This window comes from Drosophila teissieri, chromosome X (genome assembly GCF_016746235.2).
Source record: "Drosophila teissieri strain GT53w chromosome X, Prin_Dtei_1.1, whole genome shotgun sequence".
NCBI classification, from domain to species: Eukaryota; Metazoa; Arthropoda; class Insecta; order Diptera; family Drosophilidae; genus Drosophila; species Drosophila teissieri.
This window is the reverse complement of record NC_053034.1, coordinates 16044440-16061013: the sequence shown is the minus strand read 5'-3', so window position 1 is coordinate 16061013 and position 16574 is coordinate 16044440. Positions and strand designations below refer to the sequence as shown.

Below are 16574 nucleotides of genomic sequence, written 5' to 3'. Positions count from 1 at the left end.
AAAAGATATCTCAGCTTAGTAGTGATATTGAAAACCATAGAAATTGTGAAAACAAATTGTTACTAGTCCATTTAAAGGATTGGATATTTATTTAATACAATGTATTCTCTTATGCAAATGCATATTACTACGTATGCTTGAAGCAGCATATATACAAACAATAAAGTCTCCAACTACAATTAACAATTAGACAGCATCAAAAGCACATTTATTACATCTTATACAATTTGTCTAGATTTAGGATAGATTCTAGCTACGAATAAATATCGCATATAGGGATATACAAATACAAACATACATATACGACTATGGACAACAAATGTGAAACATTTGATTACTATTTTTGGTAACGCTACGCAAACAACATGTTGCATTCCATATACACACGATTACAATTCCATTCAAGCATGTGGATGGTACATTTACATTATATTTAAACCCTTTAGCCTACACCGTTGAATGTGAGTCGAGGCGAAGGATGAGTATGGCAAATAGTGCTCTGAAATGCAGTTCTCACAAAATGAGGTGGTATGGTACCGTAGTTGATTGTGTTATGTTGTCGCAAAATCACCAGCTGATCCCCTGCAGTGCTCGCAGTAGCTTCGTGAGGGTCCAGCAGCAGAGGAATAGGTTCGCCATCGAACAAAGCAGCACGAGACAGTGGGCGAAGCTGACGGCCAGCGAAAGAAAAGAAGGTAGTGACAAGAACTGCTAGCGCTGCAGGTAGCTGCTCCAATAGACAAGCAGCATGAGCAGCACGTTGACGCAACTTATGTTCTAGAAGAGCTTCTGCATGTGAATGCGATCCTGGACGTTACGGGCCTGCTGCTGGTCCTCGATGGACTTAAGCTCTTTAGAAACAGTCGACTTCAGACTGGCGTCCAGGGCCAAAGCGTCGAGGAAGTCGCGACGTGCCTGAGCTGGATTCCAGGCACCCGCATGGGCCTTGGCACGCCGAAAAAGTGCCTTCACATTGCGCGGATCCAGGGTGAGCACCTCGTTGCAGTGCTCAATCACAGCGTAGAAGTCACCGGCGATCAACCGGCATTGCGCGTAGTTTAACAACAGCGGTGTCTTGATGGCCGCCAGCTCCTGCCACTCCTCGTCGTGCGGCTTCTCCTTCAGCATCAGCTGCTCCACAATGCCGACGGCCTCGCGGTAGCAGGTCTCTGCCTCAGTGAACCGGCTGGCCTTGTAGAAGTTGTTTCCCCGTTCGCGGAGTGTACTGGTGGCCAGCATCTTCTCATCGTCGGACATCTGCCAGCGCTCCTTTTCGTACTGCTCGGGCAGCTCAATGGAGATCAGTTCAATGATAAACTCTAGTTCGGCAGGATTTTGCAGCAACTCGTCCAGGTCGGTGTACCCAATGCCCTCGTTCTGCAACGTCATTCCGCAGCAGTGACGTCTCTCCTCTGGTTTCTTGCCAATGTCCCGCAGGGTCTTCGATATGAACGGATATTGAGAGCAGAGCTGAGTTTGGAGGAAAATTAAATCAGTGGGTATTAGGTTGTCCATGTTCTGTACATCACACTCCCTTACCGATTTATGCACCGTGAACTTGGCCACTTCGTTAAGGGACATCTGCTGCACAATCAGCTCCCAGACCTCCAGCTTAAACTTCTTCCCCAGGACCAGTTCCATGGGCTTCTCCATCTTGCGGCTGTCATCGATGATGCGACTGTCTCCGGCCCTTCGCGTTTGGAAGTGGAACTTCACCTGAAAAACGGCAATATCAAGATGAATGAGGCTGTGTTAGGTGCACCACCCACTAACTGTGGCCTTGGCCCAGTTTCCCACTGTTTTGCTCCTGCTGCATCTGTCGCAGATGGAACTAAACAACCTGCCGAGCTGCTTTGGGTACTCACCCTGGTGCCCGGGGTTAGCTCGATGTAAGCGTTGCCCGGATTAAGAATCTCCTTTCGAATGGGCTTCATATCGGACTTGCTGCGTGACTGCATCTCCGCTGGAATCGGACTTATTTGGAATAAACACAACTTCCTTTCGATACCAGACGAAATTTGTCCGAACTTATCGGAACTTACCGAACTTATCTATCGGTTCCCGATATTTGTCCGCGGCTATCGGTGCTAAGCTTTAGGTATTTTTTATTACATATTTTCTTCATAACTGTTGATTTGATTTAATGTTGTGCGTAGCTTTTATGATTGAGCTCAGACTGAATCACTGATCAGTTATCAATTTACTACAAAGAATACTGTCATACATTTCGAAGTATATTTAAACTTTCATTTCACCACATGTAAAAATACCGCCACACAAACCAATTCTACGGCGTTATCGATAAGGCGACACCCAAGCACCAGGTCCATCACTAAGCCCACGTCTTTCGATTAATAGTTTTTATCGTTAAAATATTAATTATTTGCCTTTGCTTCGGGAGTTTGGCAGCCTGTGACGTTGTTTCCCCAGGATTTCCCATCGATCCGATCCCAGTCGATCCGGATCGTCATCCGCTTTATTCCCATTCGAGAGTTGCATGTGCTGGCAGCGATACAGCGCACATTTGCTCAGACAAATCGAGTTTCACGTCCGGACGAAACGCCGGAGCCCAATTACTCAATTAACCGGCGTACGGACTATCACACACGGCTCGCTGTGCAAAATGACAGACCAGGTCAAGTATCTGGACACGCCGGACAAGTCGGAGACGGACAAGAAGCTTTACAAGTGAGTAGCGGGCTATTTACCCAGTTGGACCTGATTCAATGGTTGCTTTTCCCTTAGGACGCTGCTCTTGGGCAATGGATTGCATGCGCTGATTGTCTCCGATCCCAGTCCCATGCCGCACGATGGCTTCACCACATCCGAGTCGTCCTCGGATAAGTCGTGCGAGTGCGAGTCGACCAGCAGTTCCGTGACCTCAAGCAGCGATTCCAGCTCATCTACCTCCTCCGATACTGGCAGCAGCGTGGAATCTGGCAGCGAGGAAGGCGACGAAAAACTGGCCGCCTGCGCCCTCTTGATTGATTACGGATCCTTTGCTGAGCCCACAAAATATCAGGGACTGGCACACTTTCTCGAGCACATGATCTTCATGGGCTCGGAAAAGTATCCAGAGGAGAACATTTTTGATGCACACATTAAGAAATGCGGCGGCTTTAGCAACGCCAACACTGACTGCGAGGAGACACTTTTCTATTTCGAGGTAGCCGAGAAGCACCTGGACTCCAGTTTGGACTATTTTACGGCCCTGATGAAGGCGCCACTGATGAAGCAGGAGGCTATGCAACGCGAGCGCAGCGCCGTGGACTCAGAGTTCCAGCAGATTCTTCAGGATGATGAGACCAGGCGTGATCAGCTGCTGGCCAGTTTGGCCACCAAAGGTTTCCCCCATGGCACCTTTGCCTGGGGCAATATGAAATCGCTGAAGGAGAACGTTGACGACACTGAGCTGCACAAGATTCTACACGAGATCCGCAAGGAACACTATGGCGCCAATCGCATGTATGTTTGCCTGCAGGCTCGTTTGCCCATCGATGAGCTGGAATCACTGGTGGTGCGTCACTTTTCTGATGTTCCCCACAATGAGGTGAAGGCTCCCGACTTGAGCAGCTTCAACTATAGGAACGCCTTTAAGCCCGAGTTCCACGAGCAGGTGTTCTTTGTAAAGCCGGTGGAGAACGAGTGCAAACTGGAGCTGACCTGGGTGCTGCCCAATGTGCGTCAGTATTACCGCAGTAAGCCCGACCAGTTTCTGTCGTATTTGCTGGGTTACGAAGGCCGTGGCAGCCTTTGCGCCTACTTGCGACGCCGCCTGTGGGCTCTCCATCTGATTGCGGGCATCGAAGAGAATGGCTTCGATTTGAACTCCATGTATGCTCTGTTCAACGTTTGCATTTATCTCACCGACGAGGGTTTTAAGAATCTGGACGAAGTCCTGGCAGCAACGTTTGCCTACGTCAAGCTCTTCTCCAACTGCGGTTCCATGAAGGAAGTTTACGAGGAGCAACAGCGCATCGAGGAAACAGGTTTCCGGTTCCAGGCTCAGCGTCCAGCCTTCGACAATGTACAGGAGCTGGTGTTGAACTCAAAGTACTTCCCACCGAAAGATATTCTCACCGGCAAGGAGCTGTATTATGAGTACAATGAGGAGCATCTCAAAGAACTGATTAGCCACCTGAATGAGATGAAGTTTAATCTGATGGTTACCTCACGCAACAAGTATGATGGCGTCTCCGCCTACGATCAGACAGAGGAGTGGTTCGGCACTGAGTACGCCACCATTCCGATGCCAGAGAAGTGGCGCAAGCTGTGGGAGGACTCAAAGCCCCTTCCGGAATTGTTCTTGCCCGAGCCGAATAAGTTTGTCACGGAGGACTTTACACTGTTTTGGCACTCGATGGGAAAGCCAGAAGTGCCCGATGCACCGAAGAAGCTGCTCAAGACGGACACCTGCGAGCTCTGGTTCCGCCAGGACGATAAGTTCGATTTACCTGAAGCCCACATGGCTTTCTATTTCATCTCGCCGCTGCAGCGGCAAAGTGCCAAGAAGTAAGTACATACACGTAGTTTCCTAAGGTCCTCTTATACATATATTTACCCTTAATTTTCATTCAGCGATGCCATGTGCACACTTTACGAGGAACTGGTTAAGTTCCATGTGTGCGAGGAACTTTATCCAGCCATTAGCGCCGGACTTTCTTACACCTTTAACGCCATCGAAAAGGGTTTGCTCCTCAAGGTGAGCGGCTACAATGAAAAACTGCATCTCATCGTGGAAGCCATTGCCGAAGGCATGCTCCATGTGGCAGAAACCCTCGACGAAAATATGCTTGCCGCCTTCCGCAAGAACCAGCGTAAAAACTTCTTCAACACCTTGATCAAGCCAAAGGCACTCAACAGGTGAGAAATCTCTGAATTTAAGCAATGCTGATACTAAACTATGTATATATCTTTCTCGCTCTTTTTCAGGGACGTTCGTCTTTGTGTGCTGGAGCAAATCCGCTGGCTGATGATCGATAAGTACAAGTGCCTCAACGATATTACTTTGGACGATCTGCGCGAGTTTGCCCGCCAGTTCCCGAAGGAGCTATACATCCAGTCCCTCATCCAGGGCAACTACACGGAGGAGTCCGCTCACAATGTACTGAACTCGGTGCTGAGTCGCCTCGATTGCAAGGCGATCAAGGAGCGTCGCTACGTGGAGGATAGGACCATAATGCTGCCGCTGGGAACTAATATTATCCGATGCCATGCCCTCAACGAGCAGGATACAAACACGGTGATAACAAACTTCTATCAAATCGGACCAAATACAGTTCGTGTGGAAAGCATTCTCGATCTGATGATGATGTTCGTGGACGAACCCTTGTTTGACCAATTGAGGACCAAAGAGCAGCTAGGCTACCATGTAGGCGCCGCTGTTAGAATCAACTACGGCATTGCTGGGTATTCCATTATGGTTAACTCACAGGAGACAAAGACAACGGCCAACTATGTGGAGACCCGCATTGAGGTGTTCCGCGCTAAAATGCTGCAAATTCTGCGCCACCTGCCTGCAGATGAATATGAACACACTCGCGACTCGCTGATCAAGCTGAAGCTCGTGGCGGACATGGCATTGAGCACGGAAATGGGTCGCAACTGGGATGAGATCCTCAACGAAGACTACCTCTTCGATCGTCGTCGACGCCAGATTGAAATATTGCGCACGCTGCAAAAAGATGAGATCATTGATTTTCTTCTGGGAATTGACGCCGATAACATGAGGAAACTATCCGTGCAGGTGATTGGCCATCGGCCACCAGGTGTGCCGGAACCATTGTGTGGCACCGACATCGTTCGCGACGAGGAAGACATCAAGGACGCAAACAAAACGGATGATGAGAGTGGCTCTGAAAAAGACGATCAGGAGGATGAGGAGGAATCTTCGGAAGAGGAGGACGACGAGGATCTATTTGCTGCTCTAGAAAACAAGTTGAGTGTCGTCTTCCTGCCCGGTGCTCCCAATCAAAACACCATAATGGATATTAACGAGTTCAAAAAGGGCCTAGACGTTTATCCCAAGCAAAAGAGCCAGCAGGACGAGGATCTGCTTACCGCTCGCATTGAGGATGCACTCGGCCAGGCGTGAGATTTGCGGCCAACACACCCACCCACCCAACAAACCATCTCCGCCAGTTCAATTCGTTTCACTAGCCAAAGGTAGAAGATTAGTTACACAGAATGCAAGCTTTTTTTTTACGATAACCTTCTGACCAAGTCAGGAATTTGCTCTTATGTTGTAATACGCTCATCCATTATAAATTAGTAACGCAGCACACACGCAGCTAATGACAAATGCATTTTGGAGTATGGAAACACCGTATATGTTCGATCGCACTGACCTTCGTACTGATTTAATACAAATACACGAATAAAAATCAAAATTTAAAGTAATCAAGTTGCGTTGCATATATGGGCATCCTGTGAAGTGTAACAAGTAATAAAACTTCCGATGCAATTTGCTGGTATGGGGATTCTCCTTTCCGTAACTCTCGTTTTATTTATATGTATATAAACATTAAATTTACATAGAAAGAATGTTCGTCTTATACTTGTGCCCAATTGTTTTACAAGTGTTCGTCGTCCTCGGATTGCTCAAATAAGGATTCAAGCCGAAATGGGGTCAAATAGTCTTAAAGTTGTTCGATTTTCGTCTTTTGATTTATTTTACCTTTGTATATGTGCATATATGATAATGTGAATTAACAATGAGTAACAATAGTTCAATGATGATTGATGTCTGGGTCTCGTCTCCTGGTCTGTGACTCCTTTGCCTTTGTTCAGTTGAACTTAATAATAATATTTTACTTACGATTATAACAAAAAAAAAAAGATGTGTATACAATAATAATAATCATAATCATAATCAAGCGGGAAAGAAAAGACTGTCGTATCAAACAAAAAACTTATAGCTGTTTAGGGTTTCTTAATAAAAAATAGGGAAATAACAATTGTATAGAAAATAGGGACGGTGTGGGTGCGGGTCTTAGAAATGGAAAACAACAAAAGATCTCCAGAATCAGTGGTAGCGAAATGTCGTCTTTGTTTGCTTCAATCCTTAATATAATGTTTGTAGTTCTCAAAGTACGAAAAGATAAGAAGGCACCTCAGTTGTTCAAAAAAAGTATACTTAAAATAAAAGTGAACGACTTTGTGTTTGAGCTATATTTACATACCAAGAATACTCTTTCAAAAAAAACCTATATCTTTTCCTTATGTGAGGCACACAAACTCATATTAAGCTGCACGTAGAACAAGGCTAGCTCTAGGATCCTACTGCTTATCCTTTGTCAAAACAATCTGCAAATATGTACATAGGTTTTATAATTCGCTCTCTTACTGGTTCAATTTAAAGTCCGCTAACAATTTCACTGAAAATTTGTCGTTTTGAGGTCTTCGGTTGGATTGTGGTTGCTGGATAGTTGCCATCGTTAAGCTTACAGCTTCTGCAGTTCGGTGCTATCATTGGCATGAAAGCGACTCCTCACGATCTTGGTGCGGCCATCATACTGCTCCTCGGGATCCAGCAGTCCCTCCTCGTGCTTGGCATTCGGCGACGTGATGCCGCCGTTTCCGTGCATGAAAATGCGCGAAATTAGCGATGTGCTGGACCGCTTAAATGCCATTCTGCCCTTTTCGGGCAGATCGTCAAGGCCACGATGGAGGGATAGCTTGTCCAGCTCGTATTCGGAGCCACCGGCTCGTTCCGCCGCCAGCTGCGCCTCGTACTCTGCCGTGCGCAGCGTCTTTGCCGTCGGCTTGCGATACATCTTAAGCAGCAGCGAGGAGCAGACAACGCTCACCGAACTGGCGGCCATGGCCACGGACGCCATCCATGGCAGCAGAGTGAAGCCGTAGGGTGCGAACAAGCCACTGGCCAGCGGGATGCCAAGCAGATTGTACATGCTGGCAAAGAAGAAGTTGTAGCGAATGCGACGCACCGTACAGCGGGACAAGTCCAGGCAGGCCACCACGTCCAGCAGATCGTTGCGCATCAGCACAATGTCCGATGCCTCGGCGGCCACATCGGTGCCCGCTGCAATCGTAATTCCCACGTCCGCCTGCGCCAGCGCCGGACTGTCGTTGACTCCATCGCCCACCATGGCCACGCGGATACCGTTGGCCTGTATACGCTGGATCTTGGCCACCTTGTGCGAGGGCAGAACTTCCGCGTACACGGTTCGGATGCCAACCTAATGAAAATAAGGTTTATAAGCCTAGGAACAGTATTGCTGTTAGCATCCTGGTCACTCACCTCTCGGGCTATGCTGGCAGCCGTGTTCTTGTTATCCCCCGTGAGCAGCACCACATCGATGCCCATTCGCTTCAGTGTATACACGGCGAGATGGGCCTCCGGCTTGACCATATCGGACACCGCAAACATGCACACCAGCTGCCCGTTGAGGGCGCATAGCACCGCGGTGTGTCCCTTTCGTTCTTCATGCGTCATACAATCGCTGATCTCCAGCGGCACCTCGATGGCATTGCGTTCCATCCACTCCCGATTGCCGATCAGCACCAGAATCTCGGGGCCATCGATGATTTTCTGGTCGGCGGGGAGCTGTTCCTCCTGATCCAAGACCAAGTCGGATAGCAACTGCTGATTGTTCAGTTCCATGGACTTGTGTACGCTGCACTGCGGCAGCAAGTGTTCGATACTGGCTCCATTGTCCACCGGCACCGATCCCTGTGGATGAGTGCGATGCAGGTTCTCGTAGTTAATGATCCGTTCGGCGTTGCACGCCTGTCGCAGGGTTTGCTCGTAGTTGGACACGGTGACGCGGATGCCGCAGCCGGGCACGGCCTGGAAGTGACTGCTCTTGCCAAAGTTGCCCACCTGAGGTGTCGCGCCCACGTTCAGCATATCCTTGGCGAAGTGCACAATGGCGGAGGCGATCGGATGCTCGCTGTTCTGCTCGGCGGCTCCCACGATCGTCAGAGCCCGAGCCAGGCTGCAGACCTGGGCCGTGACGAAGAGGGTAACCTTGCTGGTCATCGGTGTGCCATGGGTTATGGTGCCGGTCTTGTCAAAGACCACAGTCTTTACCTGGAATGTTTAGGAATTGTGTATAAGTGGGATGAATGTTAGCATGAGAAATCGATCGCTCACCTTGTGGGCATTCTCTAGGGCAGTGGCTCCTTTCACCAGCACGCCATTGATCGCACCCGTTCCAGTGGCCACCATTACGGCGGTGGGCGTGGCCAAGCCCAGTGCACATGGACACGCAATGGCCAGCACGCTCAAGGCACATTTAAATGCATAGCTAACAATAATGGTGTTTTGGTCCATGTGGTCCTTATGCTCCATGGCCACGGGCACCAGGTTCGGATTGGAGAAGCCAATGATGATCCAAGCCACCAGCGTGATGCTGGACACCACAACAACGAAGGGCACAAAGTAGCCGGCGATCCGATCGGCCAGCTGCTGGATGGGCGCCTTGCTGGTCTGCGCCTCCTCCACTAATCGCACAATCTGCGCGAGCGTCGTATTCTCACCCGTGTGCGTGGCCTCCACCAGGAGCACTCCGTTCTGGTTAATGGAACCGCCGATCACCACGGATCCCTTTCGCTTGGCCACTGGCATGGACTCACCGGTGATCAGGGACTCGTCGCAACTGGAGTGACCGTACAAGACCTTGCCGTCCACAGGAACTTTGGCGCCCGGTATCACCTTTAGGATATCGCCACGCTGCACATAATCCACAGATATGACCTTCTCGCTGATGATATCGAAGTCCGGTGATATCTCGACCAGCATGGCATCTGCCGCCTTGAGGGAGAGCAGCTTGGACAACGCCTCCGATGTCTTGCCCTTGGCTATGTGCTCCAGCCAGCGACCCAGCGATATGAAGATCAGCAGCATGGGCGGCGTGTCGAAGAAGGTCAATGGCGAGCTGTTCTGCTCCAGCAATACGGCTGCGATCACCACGGCCACGGAGTACACATACGAGATGGTCGTGACCATCGAGATCAGTACATCCATGTTCGTGGTGCCGTGTTTGATCGCACGATACGATTGCACATAGAAGTGGAAGCCACCGAAGAACTGCACCGGCGTTGACAGCAGGAACATCACCAGGTTCTCCATCGACAGGCCGGGCACGAGGCAGCACATGTTGGCGTGTCCCCGGTGGTTCATCTCCAGCATGAAATAGATCATGGCCACCATGCAGGGTCCGCCGAAGATTAGCGAGACCAGGAAGGCGTTGCGCCACTTCCGGATCTCCTCCTTGTGCTCCAGGTAATTGTGGGCCATCTTGTCCCGGCCGGTCATCAGCTTGGCCTCGAATCCCAGCCCCTCGATCGCCTCGCAGATGCTCCGCGGACCCGTCTCCTCCGTGATGTACCGGAATTTCCCTGTTCGAATGAAGATGGACGCAATTAAGAGCTGTTTTCTTACAAATGGGTTAAGGAATTCATCTAAATTGAGTTAACCTTTGTGATAAACTAAGTAAGACTTAACTCAATATCATCTATCCTAATCAGTGGAATAAGTTAATTACAGTGACGTAGCTCTGTAAGTTTTCTTAATTATTCCCCCCCATTCCGGCCTAGTTAATTTAAATTGGTACACTGCAAAACCGGACTTGCTCCATGTTCGACGATTACAGAACCAGTCGTAAAAATAGAGAAAGCCGCTTTGAATGGCCAGTGAATATTCACATAGGATATTCATCACAGATTCAGGCTGCACTGGCGCTCATTCCAGTTGATTGACGAGAAAGCAATGTACAAACTGCTGATCTATAATAGTAAGTAACTGACTGAAAATGGCCACAAATAGATCTAAACCAATGAACCCATACAAACTGAGATGCATATATCTAAGGAATTTAAAAATTACTACCACAATGCTATTCACATTTCCGTGGGCATGTGTACTGGAATCTGACTGTGCATATCTGAATGCCATATCAATTTCATCACAGTTTCTGGAGCTTGCTATCACTTTTATGGCCACTCCTGTGTTTTGCCAAGAGCCCAGTGCAAACTCTGTGGCAGAAGGGCAGACATATAGCATTTCCATATAGTATACATAAGTATACATCGGTAGACAGAGGCCTTTTTTATGTTGGCATCAAATGAAATTGTTTGTGACTGGAAATAATGCCGGTTGTTCTGGTATTGAAATTGGAGCGTACAACCGGTTCGATGGCGACAGATTTGACTGGCTTCGATTGCAGTGGCTGATAGTTTTGGCTATGTGAGGTACAACGTACTTTTGCCACATATCACCGCTTAATTAGGCCGTCTTAGTTGCCCATATATCAGGCATGTGGCCAAAACTATCGCATGCAGCCGAATTAGAGGAAATCCCGTGGGGCTCAGAAGCTCCCGGAATCTTGTGGACAAAATATCGCAGCTGAGGTTCATTGCCTTGCCAGCAGTCCCAGTAGATAAGATAACTTTTTAACTATGTGTGTCGAATGTGTAAACTGAATCGCTGCCGTTCTACATGATTAGCATGTCGCCCATTTGGCCCGCAACTGGAATGTCTCGATATTACTGCCATCTGTTGAGCATGTTATTCCCCCAGAAGGTTCCCCCATTCAGCGTGTTATTAGTTTTCCACATTTCCGATCTTTATTTGAAAGGGCATCCCCGCCACAAGCATTACAAGCTTCATTTGGGTTCATTGATACGCGAGTAATCGCCTTATAAGTTGTGCATATGGCATAACCATCACAACTCTCGGGATTTGCATTTTTATACATTTTTATACCATATATGATTCCGCATACAGTTTTTAATAATCAGTGCTTACTCATTTACTCCTCCAGCCCAGAATAATCTTTAAAGATACATAGGCATTTGCTTATAGAGGCCAAGAAAACTGGAAGCATTTATCAGCTGCTTAGTATTACTTACATATATTACATTTGAGTCTATCAATATTTGTGTGCCTGCACTTTTGTCTACTCATTGCAATCCCTATTAAACATACATATCAAAATATAACAAAAGATCATTCTGTTTCATTTGAAATCTCGCAAGCTGTAACTAGGCAAATTTACTTTTAGATTAGAGCAACGGTTTGTTTATTAAACAATTTACTAGGCTTCTGTGTTGTAACGCCAAATGCAATGATTATTCAAAAGAAAAACCTTTTATCCATGTAAAGTCCCTTAAATGATGTCAGTGTGAGTTTCTGTGAATATCTTCACCCGCTTCTTATATAAACAAACCATTATGAGCAATTTGTCACCCGTAAATATACTCCAAAATGAATAAGACAGAATGAAATAGTGGACAGAGCGACAGAACCCATGATATGATTATTTATCGTTCAATTAGAGGGTCATCAAGTGGACACCAGGCCACGGGTCGTGTGCAAAATTGAGGAAGGATTAGGTTGATCGCACCAAAAGTGACAATTGCCGCTAATTATCAGTGCCGCCGATCGATCTTCGCCCGCTTTTCAATTGATAAGTGCGGGTCGTGTGTACACTCGAAATACCAGCAGAAATTCGCTTTGCAACTTCATTTTCTATAGAGTAGTTAGTTCTTCTTAGTTCTACTAAATGGCATGTATTTATAGTAGAGGTACATTAGTCTATCTATCGTTTAGACCGTTTTTGAGTTGTGCAAGTCCTACTGCAGTCGAAATATATTTCCTAGGACTCTCTAATAGAGTCACCATTCATTTTGTCTTTATTTGCTCGCCTGTTGCATCTTATCGCTCGCGCTTCGTTGTTACCATTTTAGAACATTTTCAATTTGAATTGAGATTGGCTGTCGTTTGTTCGCTGTCGTTCACTTATCGCCGGACGATAAGAATCGGAGGAAAACATATGTTTTGCTCAACAGTTTACACTCCCAATTTCGACTACCGACTTGGGGCAAACAAAATGGAAACAAGCGAACAAACGAACAAGCAAATTTCCAAGTAACAATTGGTAACAAGTAACTACAAGTTGAACTAATCAGATGGAGTTAATGCGTTCCGAAGTTTAAGTTTAAGTGCTAATTAATTGAAAGATAAGCAGTACCACCAATCCATATGGCAGACATCCAACTTCAGAACCCAAAACTTTTTAGAAGCGAGTAGTGCACTTTTTTGTTCTTGGGAATGATGACTATACACTTGAATATGTAAATAAGCTATAAGCCTTATCCCAATGAATACTTGTGTCAAATGCAAAATATTCAAATACAAAATTATATATTAAAATGCATGCAATATAGCACCATATATCGTCTCATACAGCTGCCACCGATTGATATTCATGTTAGTACAACGTTTTCATGCTACTCTCGAAGGTCTAAAATGATTTTCAGTGTCATATAATCGAAATAGTTTCGCTTTTCTCCGCCGTGTGCATATCCATGTCGAAAGCGCAGAAAATCGCGAAAGGCAAGTGAACTGAAACCGAAAACCAGTTCCATTGCAATCATAATTACGAAGCTCCCATTTATGCATTTTCTTTATTTAATTTTTTCGCAATTTAGCTTTGCAGTTTAGCTTTTCAAACGGCGCACGTACGCCCGGTGAATCCAGGTATGCAAAGCGATATTCGTGAATCAGCCAGAATCCAATAGCAATACCAATATGGTGATCAGAGCGAAGTCATTGCATAATTCGCCACTAATTTCAAATCAAGTTACGCGGGACAAGAGCAAACCCCAATGAGTGAAGGTAAAATAAAAGAGCGCAGCTCTAAATCAAAGTGAAGGTGAATGAAACTGGAAATGCACTGGGGAAAAGGGGGTGCTTTTAATATTACTACACTATTAACTCATTGAATCGGGCTTATATACCAAAGTCTGTTACATATAACTAGTTCCAGCTAGAGATTTTGCCAACTTCTTTATACAATATGATATATCATAGCCAGCCCAATTGTTCGCTGTGTACAACGTGGAAGTGGAGTGGATTGGAGTTCGTGGTCACGCATGCGGAGCACAAAGAGTCCAAAGCTGGAAAAGAGAGAGGTCTCCCTCTTTCCAGACAAAAGCGAGATTAGTTCCTCAGTTGTTTGCCACCCGATCGTGGACATATACTCGTATATTACTATACATACGTACACACAAATTTATGTACATATGTACTTTTATTTCGGGGCGTGTTGGAGCTCTTTCACTTTTGTTTTGAGTTTGTTTCTCGAGCAGGCGGACTTTCCGTTTCAAGGCTTAAATGCGAGTTGTTTAAGCCCTGGCAGTCCAAGTTTATGAAAACAAAGAGAGCTCAGCTCGAACAATCACATTTCGCATTTTAATTGTGCTCCCTTGTTGTCAGCTAATCTTATATGCTTCTTCCTGAACACTCGCAAAAAATACTCCATAGTCTAGTTTAGCATATAAAACTCCCTACATGTGACATATATCTGCTTTTCTAGAGAATATCCCAAAGGCAGTGCTAATACTTCAAATATTTTAGCAGAATCCCTAATCGCTTTCCCGCCCCTCGGTTCGCCATTGAATTCCCCGAGTGTTCCAGATAACTTTACTTGCCCACGCACACGAGCGCGGATTTCAGCACTTTAATCTAGTTGCCAGTGGCATTGTTTGCTGAAAGCATAGTGTATGGCTTATAAAGTATGTGTATATACGTATGAATGTACATCTAGTAGTGCTCCTCGCACTTTCTTATCAACCCGCCGCGCACCCTCCCGAAATTATAGGCCCCCAGCCCTGGAGCATAGAGTGAATCGAGTATATCAGTTGCAATAAACAATTGCTGGGCCAGTTTTCAATTGTGAAAAGCGAACAAAAACATTTGCACCGATTCCAGACGGTCTCCACATGCTAGGAGGTTAATAAAGGAACAGCTGTTGCTTTCCGCCGAATAAAAGCGCATAAGGGCACACTTCGAAATACCCTTTAATGGGATATAAATCATTTGTTATTCCCATTTATTGGCATCAGCAAGTTTCACAAATAGTTTGTTTCTCTTAAACCTCATTACTCCGATTTCCAGAACCATGGCATTATTCGATCCCTTAAGTTCGGAGATAAACAAGATATCCGATCAAACGTAAGCTGAATATCCCAACACACTTGTGGGCGTTGGGCCAGAGTAAACCGCAACAGGTGCATTTCGGTTGATGGCCCGGCTCCAGGTGTTTGTTATAAATATTGTGTAACACTTGGCACCACCACTTGTGGAATGCTAGACTCGCGATTCGAGTGCATGACCCAGAACGTGATTTTAAATTCTACAATGACTATTGCCCTCCTGGTAAACTAAATGATTCCCAAAATGCCATTTACTTAAATTACTTGGTGCAGCACTCACCCCTTTTTGTTAGCAGTGTGACGGAGGCGGTGGTCACGCCCTTTATTTTGAGCACATGACTCTCGATCTTGTTGACACAGGAGGCGCAAGTCATGCCCATGATCTCCAGCTCCACCTCGGCCTCGCCATTGTCCGGCTCATCGATGAGTTCTGTGGGGAAGCCCAGCTCTGTGATGGATTTCGCAATATTCTCGGCCGTCACAACATTGGCATTGAACTTGACCTCCGCCTTGGCGGCCAGCAGGGCAACCAGGATGCTGTCCAGTCCGTAGATCTTCTTGCAGTGCTTCTCGATGGCGGCCACACAGCTGGCGCACGTCATGCCCCGGATGTGGAGGAAGCACTTGGTCAGTAGCTCCTGTTCGACGGGTATGGCCACTGCTGCACCATTTTGATGAGTAGGAGTAGCTCTCTTTTTGGGTGATGAGGCGGGAGCGGGTGACGGCGAGTGGGATGGGGAACGCGGTTCCTGCACGCTAGCCTCAAAGCCCATGTCATCGATGAGCTCGGCTATCTGGGCGGGATCATACTTGGCGGGATCGTACTGCACGCGGGCATTCTTGGCCGCCAGTTGCACCTCAATGGAATGGATGCCCGGCTTGGTGCCGATGTTGCCCTCAATGTTGCGCACGCACGACTGGCAGGTCATGCCCACCACCCGGATGTTGGTCCAAGCGCTGGAGGGAATTGTGGGAGGATTTGGTGCTTCCCCTGGATAGCTGCACTCGAAGCCCATGTCGTCGATATCGCTGGCTATCCGGGCGGGATCCGTCTGTCGGGGATCGTAGTCGAAATAGCCCGCATTCTCCTCGAGAATGACGCGCACGCCAAGGATTCCCGATTTCTGGCCAATGTGCTCTGTGATATTGCGCACACACGACTGGCAAGTCATGCCCACAATGGGCAGGCGCACCGTGGACATTGTCGCTGCTTCTTTCTCGTCACTTGGCATCCTCAATGTGCATTATTTTGATGGGCGGAATACGACGTTACGGAATTACTTGAGAATTTGATAACTTGAGATTTTGAACTTTTGAGTTGCCCCTCGCCCTATTGCCCGTACCGAATTGTGTCACTAAATTAACTTTGGAGCCGAGTGTGTCGTATTGCAGCTGCTACTGATTTGTTGTGTTGGAGTAGTTGCCTCCCGCCAACGCTTTTCACTTGGCGAAACTCCACACGAAACTCACAATTTTGTGTTTTTGTGTTTAATTTTTCAATTAACAGGCAACAGCTGCTCCGCTCCCGTTATGTTTTTCGCACGGCACGCAACTAGCGATGGCGGTACGCCGATAGACAGGCGCTCTCGAGATGGCCGATACAACGTAGGGCG

At 47.1% G+C, this 16574-nt stretch overlaps 3 protein-coding genes across 4 annotated transcripts; 1 reads left to right on the top strand and 2 right to left on the bottom strand.

The window, feature by feature from the left end:
* Nucleotides 1-186: 186 nt before the first annotated feature.
* On the bottom strand, nucleotides 187-2010 carry LOC122624133 (AH receptor-interacting protein). The gene is made up of 3 exons (XM_043803575.1): nucleotides 1866-2010; nucleotides 1540-1716; nucleotides 187-1470 (listed from the first exon to the last, which is right to left on the bottom strand). Exons 1-3 carry the CDS (start codon nucleotides 1956-1958, stop codon nucleotides 778-780), a joined length of 963 nt encoding a protein of 320 aa, XP_043659510.1. The 5' UTR covers nucleotides 1959-2010; the 3' UTR covers nucleotides 187-777.
* A 249-nt stretch (nucleotides 2011-2259) lies between these two features.
* Nucleotides 2260-6399, top strand: LOC122625348 (nardilysin). Its single transcript, XM_043805464.1, has 4 exons — nucleotides 2260-2688; nucleotides 2746-4512; nucleotides 4579-4863; nucleotides 4933-6399. Exons 1-4 carry the CDS (start codon nucleotides 2498-2500, stop codon nucleotides 6092-6094), a joined length of 3405 nt encoding a protein of 1134 aa, XP_043661399.1. The 5' UTR covers nucleotides 2260-2497; the 3' UTR covers nucleotides 6095-6399.
* Nucleotides 6400-6638: 239 nt separating this feature from the next.
* Nucleotides 6639-16535, bottom strand: LOC122625347 (copper-transporting ATPase 1). Of its 2 annotated transcripts, XR_006326547.1 has the most exons (5): nucleotides 15242-16535; nucleotides 9116-10362; nucleotides 8261-9052; nucleotides 7370-8198; nucleotides 6639-7305 (listed from the first exon to the last, which is right to left on the bottom strand). XR_006326547.1 is itself a non-coding variant. In XM_043805463.1 (4 exons), the coding sequence occupies exons 1-4, from the start codon at nucleotides 16191-16193 to the stop codon at nucleotides 7443-7445; spliced, it is 3747 nt and encodes a 1248-aa protein (XP_043661398.1). In that variant the 5' UTR covers nucleotides 16194-16535; the 3' UTR covers nucleotides 6639-7442. The 2 variants fall into 2 exon arrangements, 1 of the variants encoding a protein (XP_043661398.1); XM_043805463.1 differs by having other exon boundaries at nucleotides 6639-8198.
* Between the last annotated feature and the right edge of the window lie 39 nt (nucleotides 16536-16574).